This window comes from Silurus meridionalis, chromosome 12 (assembly GCF_014805685.1).
Source record: "Silurus meridionalis isolate SWU-2019-XX chromosome 12, ASM1480568v1, whole genome shotgun sequence".
Taxonomy (NCBI): Eukaryota; Metazoa; Chordata; class Actinopteri; order Siluriformes; family Siluridae; genus Silurus; species Silurus meridionalis.
In genome coordinates, this window is record NC_060895.1 from 17641358 (window position 1) to 17656097 (window position 14740).

General features: G+C 41.7%; 1 protein-coding gene across 1 annotated transcript in view; it reads right to left on the reverse strand.

The window, feature by feature from the left end:
- Positions 1–1257: 1257 nt before the first annotated feature.
- The window catches only part of LOC124394281 (pre-mRNA-splicing factor ATP-dependent RNA helicase DHX16-like), a 33745-nt gene continuing 20262 nt past the window's right edge, over positions 1258–14740 (reverse strand). Inside the window, 6 exon segments of the mRNA XM_046862429.1 lie at positions 1258–2401; positions 3258–3431; positions 5304–5429; positions 5431–5466; positions 8630–8792; positions 8895–8962. Of these exon segments, the coding sequence (XP_046718385.1) occupies positions 2270–2401; positions 3258–3431; positions 5304–5429; positions 5431–5466; positions 8630–8792; positions 8895–8962 (699 nt within the window). The 3' untranslated portion in view covers positions 1258–2269.

Here is a 14740-nt window from a genome sequence, read left to right on the forward strand (position 1 = left end):
AGAGGTCGTGAAGCAATTCGAAAATCACAACATAACTGTATGGAGTGTCGTAAGTGGAAGGCTAAACCTGAGAACCCTAAGATGGCTGATCTTCCTCCAGCACGCTTGAGACTTCATAAACCACCCTTTTATAGTACTGGTATGGATTGTTTTGGACCTTTCCAAACCAAAATAGGCAGGCGTTTAGAGAAAAGATGGGGAATAATCTTTAAGTGTCTTACAACTCGATGTGTACACATTGAGCTTCTCACAGCTATAGACACAGATTCTTTCCTCATGGCTCTGAGGAGATTTATAGCACGTAGAGGCACCCCCTCAGAACTGATATCTGACCAAGGCACTAACTTCCAGGGTGGACAGAGAGAGTTAAAAGATGCTTTAAAGAATTGCAGCCAAGAACTTCAACGGCATCTTGCCAAACAGAAGATCAATTCGATTTAACCCACCTAATGCCCCTCACTTTGGTGGCAGCTGGGAAAGGAGATCCGATCTCTTAAAAATGCCCTCCGTACAGTAGTAGGTGCACAAACAGTAACAGAAGAAGTTCTTCAAACAGTACTTATTGAAATAGAAGGAATCCTTAATAGCAAACCTTTAGGTTATGTCTCCTCCAATGTAGCAGATTTAGACCCAATCACCCCAAATCTTCTGCTCATGGGGCGGCTAGACAGCTCTTTACCTCAAGTGATATACCCTGCCGATGAACTCATAGGACGACGTAGATGGAGACAAAGTCAAGTTCTCACTGATCACTTTTGGTCAAGCTTCGTGAGACACTACTTACCCAATCTCCAGCTACGCCACAAATGGTATGGAGAAACTAAAACTCTGACAGTTGGGTCTGTCGTCATGATTGTCGATCCCCAGTTACCACGAGCCCTTTGGTTGATCGGGAGAGTGTCAAAGACATTCCCTGGAGCAGATGGACAAGTTAGGTCTGCAGAGGTCAACGTTAAAGGTCGATTATACACACGCCAGTTACCCGACTCATTAATCTACCAGAGATAGCAGTTGAAGACGACACCAAGATCAAATCGGCAGACTTTTAGCTAAGATTTAGAAGCAAATATGCTATGCATATTTGGGGGCGGCAGTGTTAGAAAGGATTCCTATTTAGTTGTAATTCCATGCTTCACCACTAGAGGCAGATATACAGCTTACCAAGCAATGACAAGCTATCTGTGACATCACAGTGCACCGTCCTCCACCAAGAGTATAAAAGACCAGAACACGGAGCTGCTGCAGCAGTCTGCATCACGCAACCTACTGAACAGCAGCTAGCAGAAGACAGCAAGAATCACCTCATATGCAATCAATTCTATACTTAGTAAAGTAAAGTGTTCTGAATCCTGTATCGTGTTTTTACTGACGCGCTGGGGCGAGTACAATCCACTGATCAGCGCATACCAGTTAGTGAGAATCCTTATATGGTCCTTCGAGTAAGATAAGAAAACCCCTCTAACATTGGTCCTTCGAGCTAGACAGGAAAACTTCCTAATATTGGTATGTTTAATTACTGTAGTGCAGAGCATTTATTCTAATAGATGTTTTTTTTTTTTTTAAACGAATAACCTCAAGTCACAAGAAAACTTTTTTTTTTTTTGGAAAAACTGAATAATTCAGTAATGTTACTGATTTCCATTGTGACATTGCTTCAGTGCATTCATGTTTTAGGGCATTTGTTTACTCAAAACATCTCCACTTTGGCCTTGTTTGTCCTTATTGTTCCGTTTGTGGTTTGTTCGGATTTTGTAAACCTAAGGTCATATTCTTCTTCCATACCCATTCTTTCATGATTTTTTTTTATTGTGCTATAGTGTAGATAAGCATTAGTAGATGCCTATAGGTGATCTTCATATGTTTGTATATATCTGATATTATCTAGATATTATGATCATCTCCACAAAATAACCACAGTCTTTAAGTGTCAATGCAAAAGCTTTAAAAAATTGTTTTACCCCAAAGCTCCTGTTCTGAACAGCAATCATTCACAATATCTCTTTATCAACTTAATCAACCCAGCTCCTCCCGAGCTTTGCCCTGTTCTGAGGCATTTTTTTACTGCTGCCGTCTTCCAGCTCTTTGCCCTTGTAGTAGTGCGGAGCCACCTCCAACAGCCAGCTGCTATCTATCTCAATCAACTAGATATTATGATCATCTCCACAAAATAACCACAGTCTTTAAGTGTCAATGCAAAAGCTTTAAAAAATTGTTTTACCCCAAAGCTCCTGTTCTGAACAGCAATCATTCACAATATCTCTTTATCAACTTAATCAACCCAGCTCCTCCCGAGCTTTGCCCTGTTCTGAGGCATTTTTTTACTGCTGCCGTCTTCCAGCTCTTTGCCCTTGTAGTAGTGCGGAGCCACCTCCAACAGCCAGCTGCTATCTATCTCAATCACCTGAAACACATGGAGAAACAAATATCAAAACATATGATACACAAGTCTAGAGTGGGGTTTAGCTGACAAAGAGAGATCAGTAAAAACATGGTTTCCCACCTAATAAAAAACAACACAAATGTAAATATGTATAACATTTTTCCAAATTTCATTAAAAGAGTAACTAACAGCCAGATGTAAGTAATAAATGCACAATATTACTAAATCATCAAGAAGTGTGACTACTACTATAAACCCTGGTGTTATAGAGCACACAGGTTTTCACGCTAAGAGAAAAGGATATGAGCCATGACCTCAAAGGACCAATTATTGCTGCTCATCAATCTGGGGAGGGTTATAAGTCTATGTCCTAACATTTTGAAATTCACCCTTTTACATTGAGAAGGACTGGAGAGAGTTCCCAAGAGTAAATGTCCGAGCTAATTCGATCCAAAGTCTAAACAATTAATGCTCAGATATATACAAACATATGAAGATCACCTATAGGCATCTATTAATGCTTATCTACACTATAGCACAATAAAAAAAAATCATGAAAGAATGGGTATGGAAGAAGAATATGACCTTAGGTTTACAAAATCCGAACAAACCACAAACGGAACAATAAGGACAAACAAGGCCAAAGTGGAGATGTTTTGAGTAAACAAATGCCCTAAAACATGAATGCACTGAAGCAATGTCACAATGGAAATCAGTAACATTACTGAATTATTCAGTTTTTCCAAAAAAAAAAAAAGTTTTCTTGTGACTTGAGGTTATTCGTTTAAAAAAAAAAAAAACATCTATTAGAATAAATGCTCTGCACTACAGTAATTAAACATACGTGACTTGATTTTAATGGAATAGGAAGTCTGACCTCTCTCAGGAACTCCTTGGTGGTGAAGACCAGTTTATGGTAGATTATCCAGCGTGGCTGTTTCTCGAACAGTGAACTGTTGGGGTGCACATACACGGTCTGCTGATGCTTCACAGTTTTGTAGTCTCCTTTACTTAGACGGGCCGCATGGTAAAAATATCCTGCTGTAACTGCCTACAAAACATGCAAACAAGGTTTTTTTCATAAAACAATAGACAAAATATTATAATCTTACATGGTACTAAATATATATATAAATAAATAAATGTACAGATGTTAAACTTTATTTTAATAAAAAAATCCTCCCTTAGCATGAATAAACAGCTTTACACACTCTTGCCATCCATTCAGATATTCAGCTCAACTACTTTGTCAAACTTGCCAAAGGATTTCTTCACTAGTTGGAGATTTTTTTTTTCTGACTTTGTTATCTAGTTCATCCCAGAGCAGTTCAATATGATTTAGATGCAGTAAATAATCAGGTCATTTCATGATAGTCCACTGTTTGCTCTCTAAAGAACGCTTTCAGAGCTCGGCTGTATGTTATAAGCTCATTGTCTTGTACGGTAAAATTAGTTTCATTAAGCTTCCATCTCCATGTTTGACTGTGGGTGTGAGGCAGTCCACAAAAAAGTTAAATTTGCAAAGAAATTTGAAATTTACAGAATTATGAAAAATGACTTTTATAATTGATACGTTTTAATATTTATTTTTAATGGCATGTGTGTGGACACACACACACGCCTTTCTTTGAATATGTGAACATGAGAATGTATGTAATGGTGAGCCAGTGTAACAGGAGAAATGCACTATGAAACGCACTAATAAATCAACTAAAACTGTTTGTGTGTGTGTGTGTGTGTGTGTGTGTGTGTGTGTGTGTGTGTATGCACGCATGAGTGTGGTTGTGCATGAAGACATACATTAACAAGACACTAATTATTTACATTTACATTTGCGGCATTTACGCCCTTGTCCAGAGAGATGTACAAAAGTGATTATCTTAACTGGGTCAAAGCATCTCCAAAACGCAGCAGCTCTTGTGGGTGTTTCCCAGTTTGCAGTGGTCAGTATCTACAAAAGTGGTCTAAGAAAGGAACAGTGGTGAACCGGCGACAGAATCATGGGTGTTCAAGGCTCACTGATGCACGAGGGGAGTGAAGGCTGGTCTGTGCAGTCCAATTCAACAATTCAATTTCTTTTTAACACCCCTGCAATTGTTGTGTATGTTTTCAAGTTTAGCAACAATTTAAAAAATGCTCTTAAAGTGTGAGGTGGAGACTAAACAAACTTGCGGTCTGCCACTTAATACGTTTCTTTTCTGCACGAACTGTAAAAGGATCGCAATGCCCTGTACCGAAAGAGCTCATTACGAATATGTGTACCGTTACACCCCTAATATTATATATATATATATATATATATATATATATATATATATATATATATATATATATATATATATATAAATTGTGTGTTTGTTTGTATGCATGTATTTATCTGATCAGAAGTATAAGGTCATAACCCCTGAGCTACCACTTCCCACAATTAATCAGACATCAGAAATGATTAAGATTTAACTTTGAAATCAACTTGCCCAATACAAAAAATATTGCATATCAAGTCAGCCTTTTTTTAATGAAATACTAAAATGTCATTAAAGGATAAGAAACAAATAGGTGGCAAATGGAAAAATACAGCAGTGTTTTTTCCAAAAAATTCTTTAGCCACATAAAGCATATAGATCTTTGCACATCGCTCTGGATAAGGGCATCCGCTAAATGTCATAAAAACTATAATAGTAAATATAATATCATTAACATAATCAGAATGCCTTATGGAGAAACAAATGTCCAGATATGAAGTATATAAAGTATTCTTTTTTTGAGGGAAAATAAGATTTGTTCTGCACCAATGAAAATAACTTTGCATAATGACAGCAGTAAACACAAACTGTGTAGTTCACGCTATCACAAGTTAAACCTCTCGGTCATGCTGTGTTGTAAGAGATAGGATAAAGAAGAAGGCAGTGAGGAAGGCAGCTACCTTGCGAATGCAGATGTTGTCACCGTCAGCGCTGCACAATTCAACCTCAATTCTTTCCATCAGCTGCTCCAGCTGTTTTCTCACGTCTCGTGCTCGCCTCATAGAGCGTAATTGGATAAATCTTTTTAAAACACCACTGTCTGGAATAACCACTTTCCACCCACTGCAACAGAATAGAGAGTGAGAAAAAAACAGTTCAAGAAAGATGATTACAAAATTAACCCCGATCTATTGTGTTTGTTAAGCAGCTTTTTACGTTTATGTGATTGTAATATCAAGCACCAATAAAATCCTAATATTAAATGTACCAATTACATTTAATGTCAACTCATTAACTTGAGTTGTGGTTTCAGTAAATTACTTTAGTCTGCATGTTTTTGTGTAAATTTTTCTATGCAAGTAGGTCAAAACAATAGTACAGGCTGTGGGAATCCAGTCAGAACTTTGTTTGGCCTAGATGTTAGGAATAACACTCAACAAACTGTATCTGGGAAATTTAAGATGACAAAGCAGGAGCAAAAAAAAAACCTAAACTGTTGTTTACACTGTAGCTAGAAATGCAGTGTTTATTTTTCTCTTTTTGCTTTTGTATGCATTTTAACTGTGCAATAGCAAACATAATACACTACACACATGCAGATCATTAGTTGTTACTGATTTGTAGCCTATAAAATAAATAATTATGGTGTAATCATTATTTTTTTTATAAATATCAAGGTGGAAGACGTCTACAGAGGCGACAGGGAAAGGAGAAGTGTAGGAGGGTGAAGGTTCGGGTTGGTACTTTAAATGTTGGCACTAAGACTGGTAAAGGGAGAGAGATAGCTGATATGATGGAGAGGAGAAAGGTAGATATGTTGTGTGTTCAGGACACCAAGTGGAAAGGGAGTAAGGCCAGAAACATTGGAGGTGGGTTTAAACTGTTCTATTATGGTGCGGATGGAAAGAGAAATGGTGTAGGGGTGATTCTAGATGGTGTACCTAGAAATGAACAATTGGTGATTAAGGCAGACTTTAATGGACATGTAGGTGAAGGGAACAGAGGTGATGAGGAGGTTATGGGTAGGTATGGTCTAAAGGAGAGGAATGTGGAAGGGCAGATGGTGGTAGATTTTGCTAAAAAGATGGAAATGGCAGTGGTTAACACTTATTTTAAGAAGAAGGAGAATCATAGGGTGACCTATAAGAGTGGAGGAAGGTGTACACAGGTGGATTATGTTCTATGTAGGAGATGCAACCTAAAGGAGATTGGAGACTTTAAGGTGTTGGCAGGGGACAGTGTAGTTATACAGCATCGGGTGGTGGTCTGAAGGATGGTTTTGGAGGCGAAGAAGAAGAGGAGGAGAGTAAGGACTGAAAGAAGAATAAGATGGTGGAAACTGAAGGAGGAAGAGTGTAGTGTGAGGTTCAGGGAAGAGGTCAGACAGAGGCTCGGTGGAGGTGAAGAGATGCTGGATGATTGGGAAACTACTGCAGGAGTGATGAGGTAGGCAGCTAGAAAAGTACTTGGTGTGACATCTGTAAATAGAAAGGAAGAGAAAGATACCTGGTGGTGGAATGAGGAAGTGCAGGAGAGCATAAGGGTAAAGAGGTTGGCAAAACCGAAGTGGGCTCGACAGGGTGATGAGAAAAGTAGGCAGGAGTACAAGGAGATGCGGCAGCAGGTAAAGATGGATGTGGCGAAAGTCAAGGAAAAGGCATTCGAGGAGCTGTATGAGAGGTTGAACACTAGAGAAGGAGAAAAAGATTTGTACTGATTGGCCAGGAAGAGAGATCGAGCTGGGAAGGATGTGTTGCAAGTAAGAGCAATAAAGGATGGAGATGGAAATCTGTTGACTAGTAAGGAGAGTGTGTTGAGAAGGTGGAGGGAGTATTTTGAGCAGCTGATAAACGAGGAAAATGAGAGATAGAGAAGGTTGGATGATGTGGAGTTAGTGAAGCAGGAAGTGGATAGGATTAGTAAGGAGGAAGTGAGAGCAGCGATTAAGAGGATGAAGAGTGGAAAGTCGGTTGGACCAGATGAAACACCGTGGATTTGTGGATTTAGAGAAAGCATACGACAGAGTGCCAGGAGAGGAGCTGTGGTATTGTATGAGGAAGTCAGGTGTGTCAGAGAAGTATGTGAGGGTGGTGCAGGACATGTATTAGGACAGTGTGACAGCAGTGAAGTGTGCAGTAGGAACGACAGACTGGTTCAAGGTGAAGGTTGGTCTGCATCAAGAATTGGCCCTGAGCCCTTTCCTGTTTGCAGTGGTGATGGACAAGTTGACAGACGAGGTCAGACAGGAGTCTCCCTGGACTATCATATTTGCGGATGATATTGTGATTTGTGGTGAGAATAGTGAGCAGGTTGAGAAGAGCCTGGAGATTTGGAGGTACGTGCTGGAGAGGAGGGGAATAAAAGTCAGTAGGAGTAAGACAGAGTACATGTGTGTGAATGAGAGGGAGGGCAGTGGAGTGGTGCAGTTGCAGGGAGAAGAGGTGAAGAAGGTGGGGGAGTTCAGGTACCTGGGGTCAACAGTGCAAAATAATGGAGAGTGTGTTAGGAAAGTAAAGAAAAAAGTGCAGGCAGGGTGAAGTGGGTGGAGAAGAGTGACAGGAGTGATTTGTGATAGTAGGGTATCTGCAAGAATGAAAGGGAAAGTTTATAGGTCTGTGGTGAGACCTGAGATGTTGTATGGATTAGAGACAGTGGCATTGAGTAAAAGGCAGGAGGCGGAGCTGGAGGTAGCAGAGCTGAAGATGTTGAGGTTTTCGTTGGGAGTGACGAGGATGGACAAGATTAGAAATGAGTTTATTAGAGGGACAGCGCATGTTGGACGTTTTGGTGACAAGGTGAGGGAGGCGAGATTAAGATGGTTTGGACATGTGCAGAGGAGGGACGAGAGTTATATTGGTAGGAGAATGCTAAGAATGGAGCCACCAGGAAGGAGGAAAAGAGGAAGACCAAGGAGGAGGTTCATGGATGTGGTGAGGGAAGACATGCAGGTAGTTGGTGTGAAAGAGGCATATGTAGAGGACAGGGTGGTATGGAGACGGATAATCCGCTGTGGCGACCCCTAATGGGAGCAGCCGAAAGAAAAAGAAGAAGAAGAAATATCAAACACGATGCATGTTAACTAAAGTTGGTCCTAGATTTATTAGACATCAGCAATGACTACATATTTTTAGCTTGAAGCTGCTTCACTTTTCATTATGACACAGCAATAAACACAGACTGTGTGTTCTCTACACTATAACAAGTTAAACCAGTTCCATCAAGGACATGTCCATTGATCGCTATGACAGGTATAGGGAAGTAAAATCCTTCCTGACAATGATGTTACCTGAGAATAAACATTTAGGAGCATTAGATGGTCTCCTCCTGGCACCACAAAGTTCATCCGTGCATTGTCGGCATGCACCACTTTGTTTTTTGGCCAGTAGAAGATGGAGTTGTTGACTGACAGCATGGCAGCGATGGTCAACACCTCCTCGGAGCACTTATACCTGCAGGGAAACAAAGAAATGGTCACATGAAATAATAACGGGGTTGAATCCTAAAGCTGGAACATGATATCTGTGACTGGAAATATCAGCATGGAGACTTACTGTTCAGACGCCAAGATCATTTTACTCAGCATGGGGTCAGTAGGAAGCTCAGCCATCCTCCTCCCCAACTAAACACAAAAAATCAGAATTACAAGAAGAAAAAATTTGAATTGCAAGAAAAAAAAAAGGGTAGACTTAGACTTTTTTTAAAATGTGGCGGAAACGGGCTTCCATAAGATTCAGGCCAAAGAAAACGACAGAAAGTTTCCAAAGTTTGGGATCATTTCAAACTAAGACAAAAAGAAAACACCATACTTTGTTCTGAAAAGTAATCTGAAATGTATTTATATAATTTTATTCATGATTTTTTATTTATATATTTGTATTTAGATTTTGATGTATTATGACAATTAAATGCACTTAATGGGTTTCGTTTTCACAGATATTTTTGCACGCAATTTTAGCAATAATAAAGTACATTAATCTACAAAGGAAACAAATGTCTTGTTTAAGAGACCGTCTTATCTTCTCTTGTATATTGAGTATTGCTCTTTAATAAAGAAGAGCAGAGAGAATACTCGATTACTAAAATAATCGATAGCTACAGCCCTAAAATATAACAGTATATAACGAGGCAAAGGGTTCAAATGTACGAGTTACATATAAAAGAAGGGTATTTACACTTAAGAGTGTAAATACACTATATTGCCAAAAGTATTGAGTCACCTGGTCATATGTATGGTATGTGATTTTTGAGCATTGCATTGCACATTTAGTCCAAATTTGTTTTTAAAATTCCCTCCACTCTTCTGGGAAGATGGTCCACTAGATTGTGGATCTGGAGTGGATGCGTGTGTTCATCAGCCACAAGGTTATTATTAAAGGCAGGTATTGATGTAAGTGAAGAGACCTGGGTTGCAGTCCAATTCATTCCAAAGGTGTTCAGTAGGGATAAGATCAGTCAAGTCAAGTCGAGTCAAGTTAATTTTTATAGCACTTTTCACAACAGACATTGTCTCAAAGCAGCTTTACAGAAATCAACAGTCAAGGTGAATGGTGTGCATTTATTCCTGATGAGCAAGTGGCGACTGTGGCAAGGAAAAACTTCCTTAGATGTAATGAGGAAGAAACCTTGAGAGGAACCAGACTCAAAATGGGAACCCATCCTCATTTGGGTGACATCAAGAGTGTGATCATAAATCTTTCAACAATACGGAACACTGGCGAGTGAGAACTAATATGAGTACTGGAGTATAAGATTATAAGTAATTTTCTTTCTGCAGTCATATACAGTCTATATGGTTAGTAGCTCCTAGTTTGGTGACAAGTTTATTCTGTTATTGTTGACACCATAGCAGCTATAAACTTCTGTCAAACAACCGCTTTTTTCTCTCTTCTACAAAATGTTTATGGAAAAGAAAATGCATTTCTTTACAAAAAAGTGTTTTAAAGCACTTAAATTTAAGACTTTTTCCTAACAGAATGCATTACCTCATAAATTATATTTTTTTCTTTTTTAAATAACATCTTTATCTGTTCATTATTAGCTTTATATGAACTTTAGGTTACTTACGTAACCCCGGTTCTCTGATAACAGGAGTGAGGTATCTCACTATGGGAATCGCCTCGGGCGTGACCAATCCTGGAAGCATCAATCACACTACGTCTGTCGGCTGACAGACCAATCACGACAGTGATGCGGGGGTCCCGCCTCCCTATATACACTGCTGCTGGTGGTCCCTGCCTCATTCTCACATATCTCTTCTCCGTGCACTGCAAGGAGGGAAGTGTGGTGAGATATCTCACTCCTGTTATCAGAGAACTGGGGTTATGTAAGTAACCTAAATTTCTCTTTCAAACATTCTTTCGGTATCTCACTATTGGATATAGTGAGATACCAACAATGATGAGACTGCCTACAGGGAGGAGATCCAGCACCTAGCCACATGGTGCAACAACAACAACCTGCTCCTTAACACCTCCAAGACAAAGGAGCTTATTGTGGACTTCAGGAAGGAGGCAAAAGGCACACATGACACCACCCACATCAACGGGATGGCTGTTGAGCGTGTCTCCAGTTTCAAGTTCCTGGGGATCCACATCTCGGCAGACCTGTCTTGGAACATCAACACCTCCAGCCTGGTCAAGAAGGCTCACCAGCGCCTCTTTTTCCTGAGGACACTTAAAAAAAATCAGCTCTCCTCGGATATCCTGGTGAACTTCTACCGCTGCGCAGTAGAAAGCATCCTGACCAGCTGTGTCACAGTCTGGTATGGGAGCTGCTCTGCTGCAGAGCGTAAGGCACTGCAGCGGGTGGTGAAAACTGCCCAGCGCATCACAGGGACTCCACTCCCAGCCATGGAGGACATCCAGAAGAAACGCTGTCTGCGTCGAGCTCGCAGCATTCTTAAGGACTAAGGTCTCATCCCGCCCACAGACTGTTCTCTCTTCTGCCCTCCGGCAGGCGCTACAGGTGCCTCCGGACCAGGACCAGCAGACTAAAGAACAGCTTTTTTCCTAGAGCTGTCTCTTTAGTGAACTCTGACACTCTAATGACACTCTAGTGAACTGATACACTACTACATTCCCCCCACACCTCACACTCTTTGCTAATGGACTCTCTGAACAAAAACTTATGCTCACCAAGACACTGATCATTTCTCACCTCACACTTTGTTGTTGCACGGACTGTTTACACAAACCTTGCTCATTTGCACACTGCTCTTTTTTTATTGCTGCTCACCATAAACTTATCACCACTGTACATATACCCGTTCTCTGTTTATAGCTATAGAAATATTATTATGTTCACCGCTCACATCCTTCTGTAAATCTCTGTGTATAGTAATAGGCATCTGTATAGCATGTTCATAATACATATATATATATTCATCTGTATATTATTGTTCATAGTACATATATATTCATCTGTAATTATATATATATTTATAGTACATATATATATATATATATTTATAGTACATATTCATCTTTAAATTACTCTTTATAGTCCTTATTTTTTTTAACTATGTAAATTTATGTTAAAACTATATATCCTGCACTTGCTGTTATTGCACTCTGGTTAGACCCAAACTGCATTTCGTTGCCTTGTACTTGTACATTTGTAATGACAATAAAGTTGAATCTAATCTAATCTAATCTAATATATATATATATATATATATATATATATATATATATATATATATATATATATATATATTACACACAGGGCGGAATAAGCCAGCGAATGCTCCGTGACATCCAGCCTATAAAAAAGTGTGCGGCGAAGCCCAGCATGCTGCCGCACAAATTTCCTGAATCGAAACACCCTTAAAAAGCGCCCACGAAGTGGCCAAGCCTCGGGTACTATGAGCCATCAGTCCATCCGGAGGGTTAAGACCCACGCTATTATAACTCATTATAATAGCCTCCACGAGCCAATGGGACGGGCGCTGCCGGGAAACAGGACTTCCCTCACAGGAATTAGCCCATGAAACAAACAGCTGATTACTCCGTCTCAATCCCTTCGTCCTGTCAACATAGTGACGTAACGCACGGACAGGACACAGACAGTGAAGTCGCTCCTCCTCCGCTGAGGAAAAAGGAGGCGGATGAAAAGCCATTAAATCCACCTGTCTGCAGGCGAAGGCTGACTCGCTCACCTTAGGGATAAATGCCGGATTAGTCTTAAGAGTCACTCGCGAGAAATCCAAAGCAAACCACATACAGGAGTTATGAACTGACAAAGCATGAAGTTCACTAACCTGCTTCGCGGTAGAAAGAGCCAACAACAAAGCAACAGGACAGCGACAGGAGCTTTAAGTCAATACTCTCAATCGGCTCAAAAGGAGGCTGAGAGACCGCGCTCAGGACCACGGACAGATCCCATGGCGGAACCAGCGGCTTTGAGACTGTGCTCAGGCGCCGCGCCCCCTTCATAAACCCGCACACGAGCGGGTGATGACCGATAGTATTACCGTCAATCCCTACGTGGCATGCAGAAACAGCGGCAAGATAAAACTTAATGGTTGAAAATGCCCTGCCCTTGTCCAAAAGTTCTTGCAAAAAGCACATCTGCCACAGAACAGTGAAAAGGGACGATATGTCTCTGAGCACACCATAGTTCAAACATTTCCTATCATATGCAGAGCGCGTCGAAGCTGCTCTCGCATCGTCTCAATCACCCTCGGAGGCAAACCAGCGATGCTGAGATTCATCCTCTCACAGGCCAGGCCCAGAGAGCTACTCTGTCCGGTGCCGGGTGAACCGGTTTTCCTGGCCAGTTTGGAGCGATTAGTATTACAGAGTGACCGCCTTCTCTTACTCTTTTTAGAGTCGGCACGATCAAACTTAGTGGAGGAAATGCGTAAAGCAGAACGTTTGGCTAGCGCATCCACACCCATAGGTGCATCGTTTCTCGCCAAAAAAAAGAACAGAGGGCAATGAGTGTTTTCGTGCGAGGCGAAGAGATCTACAGCGGCCCGGCCGAATCTCTCCCATAACAGGCTTACCACCTGAGGATGGAGAGACCACTCCCCGTACAGGGGTCGCTCGCAGCGACAGGAAATGCTCCATGCCCCACACCATGAGATCTTGCGCTAGGCGGTGAAGTCGAGGAGAGCGCGTTCCGCCCTGGTGATTTTTGTACGCCACCGCCGTCGGGTTGTCTGATCTGACCAATACGTGGTGACTCCGAAGAAACTGCACGAAATGTTTCAAAGCTAGAAACACCGTTAACAGCTCCAGAAAGTTTATGTGCGTGCCCCGAAGCGAAACGGGCCATTTCCCTTTCGCTATCCTGCCTTCGCACACCGCACCCCAACCTGTGAGTGACGCATCCGTTGTCACAGCCCCCAGCGGGGTTCCCGACTCGAGAAAATTGCGATTTCTCCAGTGATGGAGAGCGCGTAAGCACAGTGACGTCACCATCACCCTGCGATTGAGGTGGCACTTCGGACATAATCGCTGCACCGTAAACCAGCACTGAAACTCTCTCATTCGTAACAGTCCCAACTGTATGACAGACACTGCCGAAGCCATCAGCCCCAGCAGGCGTAGACAGAGTCTGAATGGAACTTTCTTTCCTCTCTGAAAAAGAGAGAGACAACTGCGAATCGACCTGATGCGCTCTTCTGATAGAAAAGCCTGATACAGGTCTGAGGTCAACCTGAGACCCAGGTATATTATTTCCTGTGTGGGCACCAAGCAGCTTTTTGTCTCGTTTATCCTGAAACCTAAGCCAGTCAGGTGAGACAGAAGCACACTCGTATCCACCTCCGCTTGCTGCCATGACGGAGCGCAGAGAAGGAGATCGTCCAAACACGCTGATACTCTTAAACCCGCCGTTCTCAACAGAGATAGTGCAGCTTCGACACATTTGGTAAAGATCCGCGGAGCTAGAGCTAGCCCGAACGGAACCGCCAAATATTCGTAGGCTGTGCCCTGATAGGCAAAACGTAGGAATTTCCTGTGTGCCGGATAAATGCTTATGTGGAAATAGGCGTCCTTCAGATCCACTGACGTAAACCAGTCTCTGGGACGAATAACACCGTACAAAGCTTTCAATATGAGCATCTTGAACTTGTACTTTTTGAGGTGTTTGTTGAGATTCCGTAAATCCAGAATGGGACGTAAACCCCCCCCTTTCTTGAAAACGACAAAGTACCGGGAATAAAAGCCGAGCTGGCTGTCCTCTCGCGGCACCGATCGAATTACCCCTTTGCTCAGTAAGGAGGTTATTTCGTCCTCCAAAACTGCTGTCGACCAAATCACGCCGCTGAAAAGCGGTGGTCTCACGGCAAATTGCAGGCGATATCCCTGCTGTATTGTGGAATACACCCAATGATGAACTGAGCATGCGTGCCAACTCTCAGCGCTAGCTGAGAGTGGGCCTCTGCGGCTCT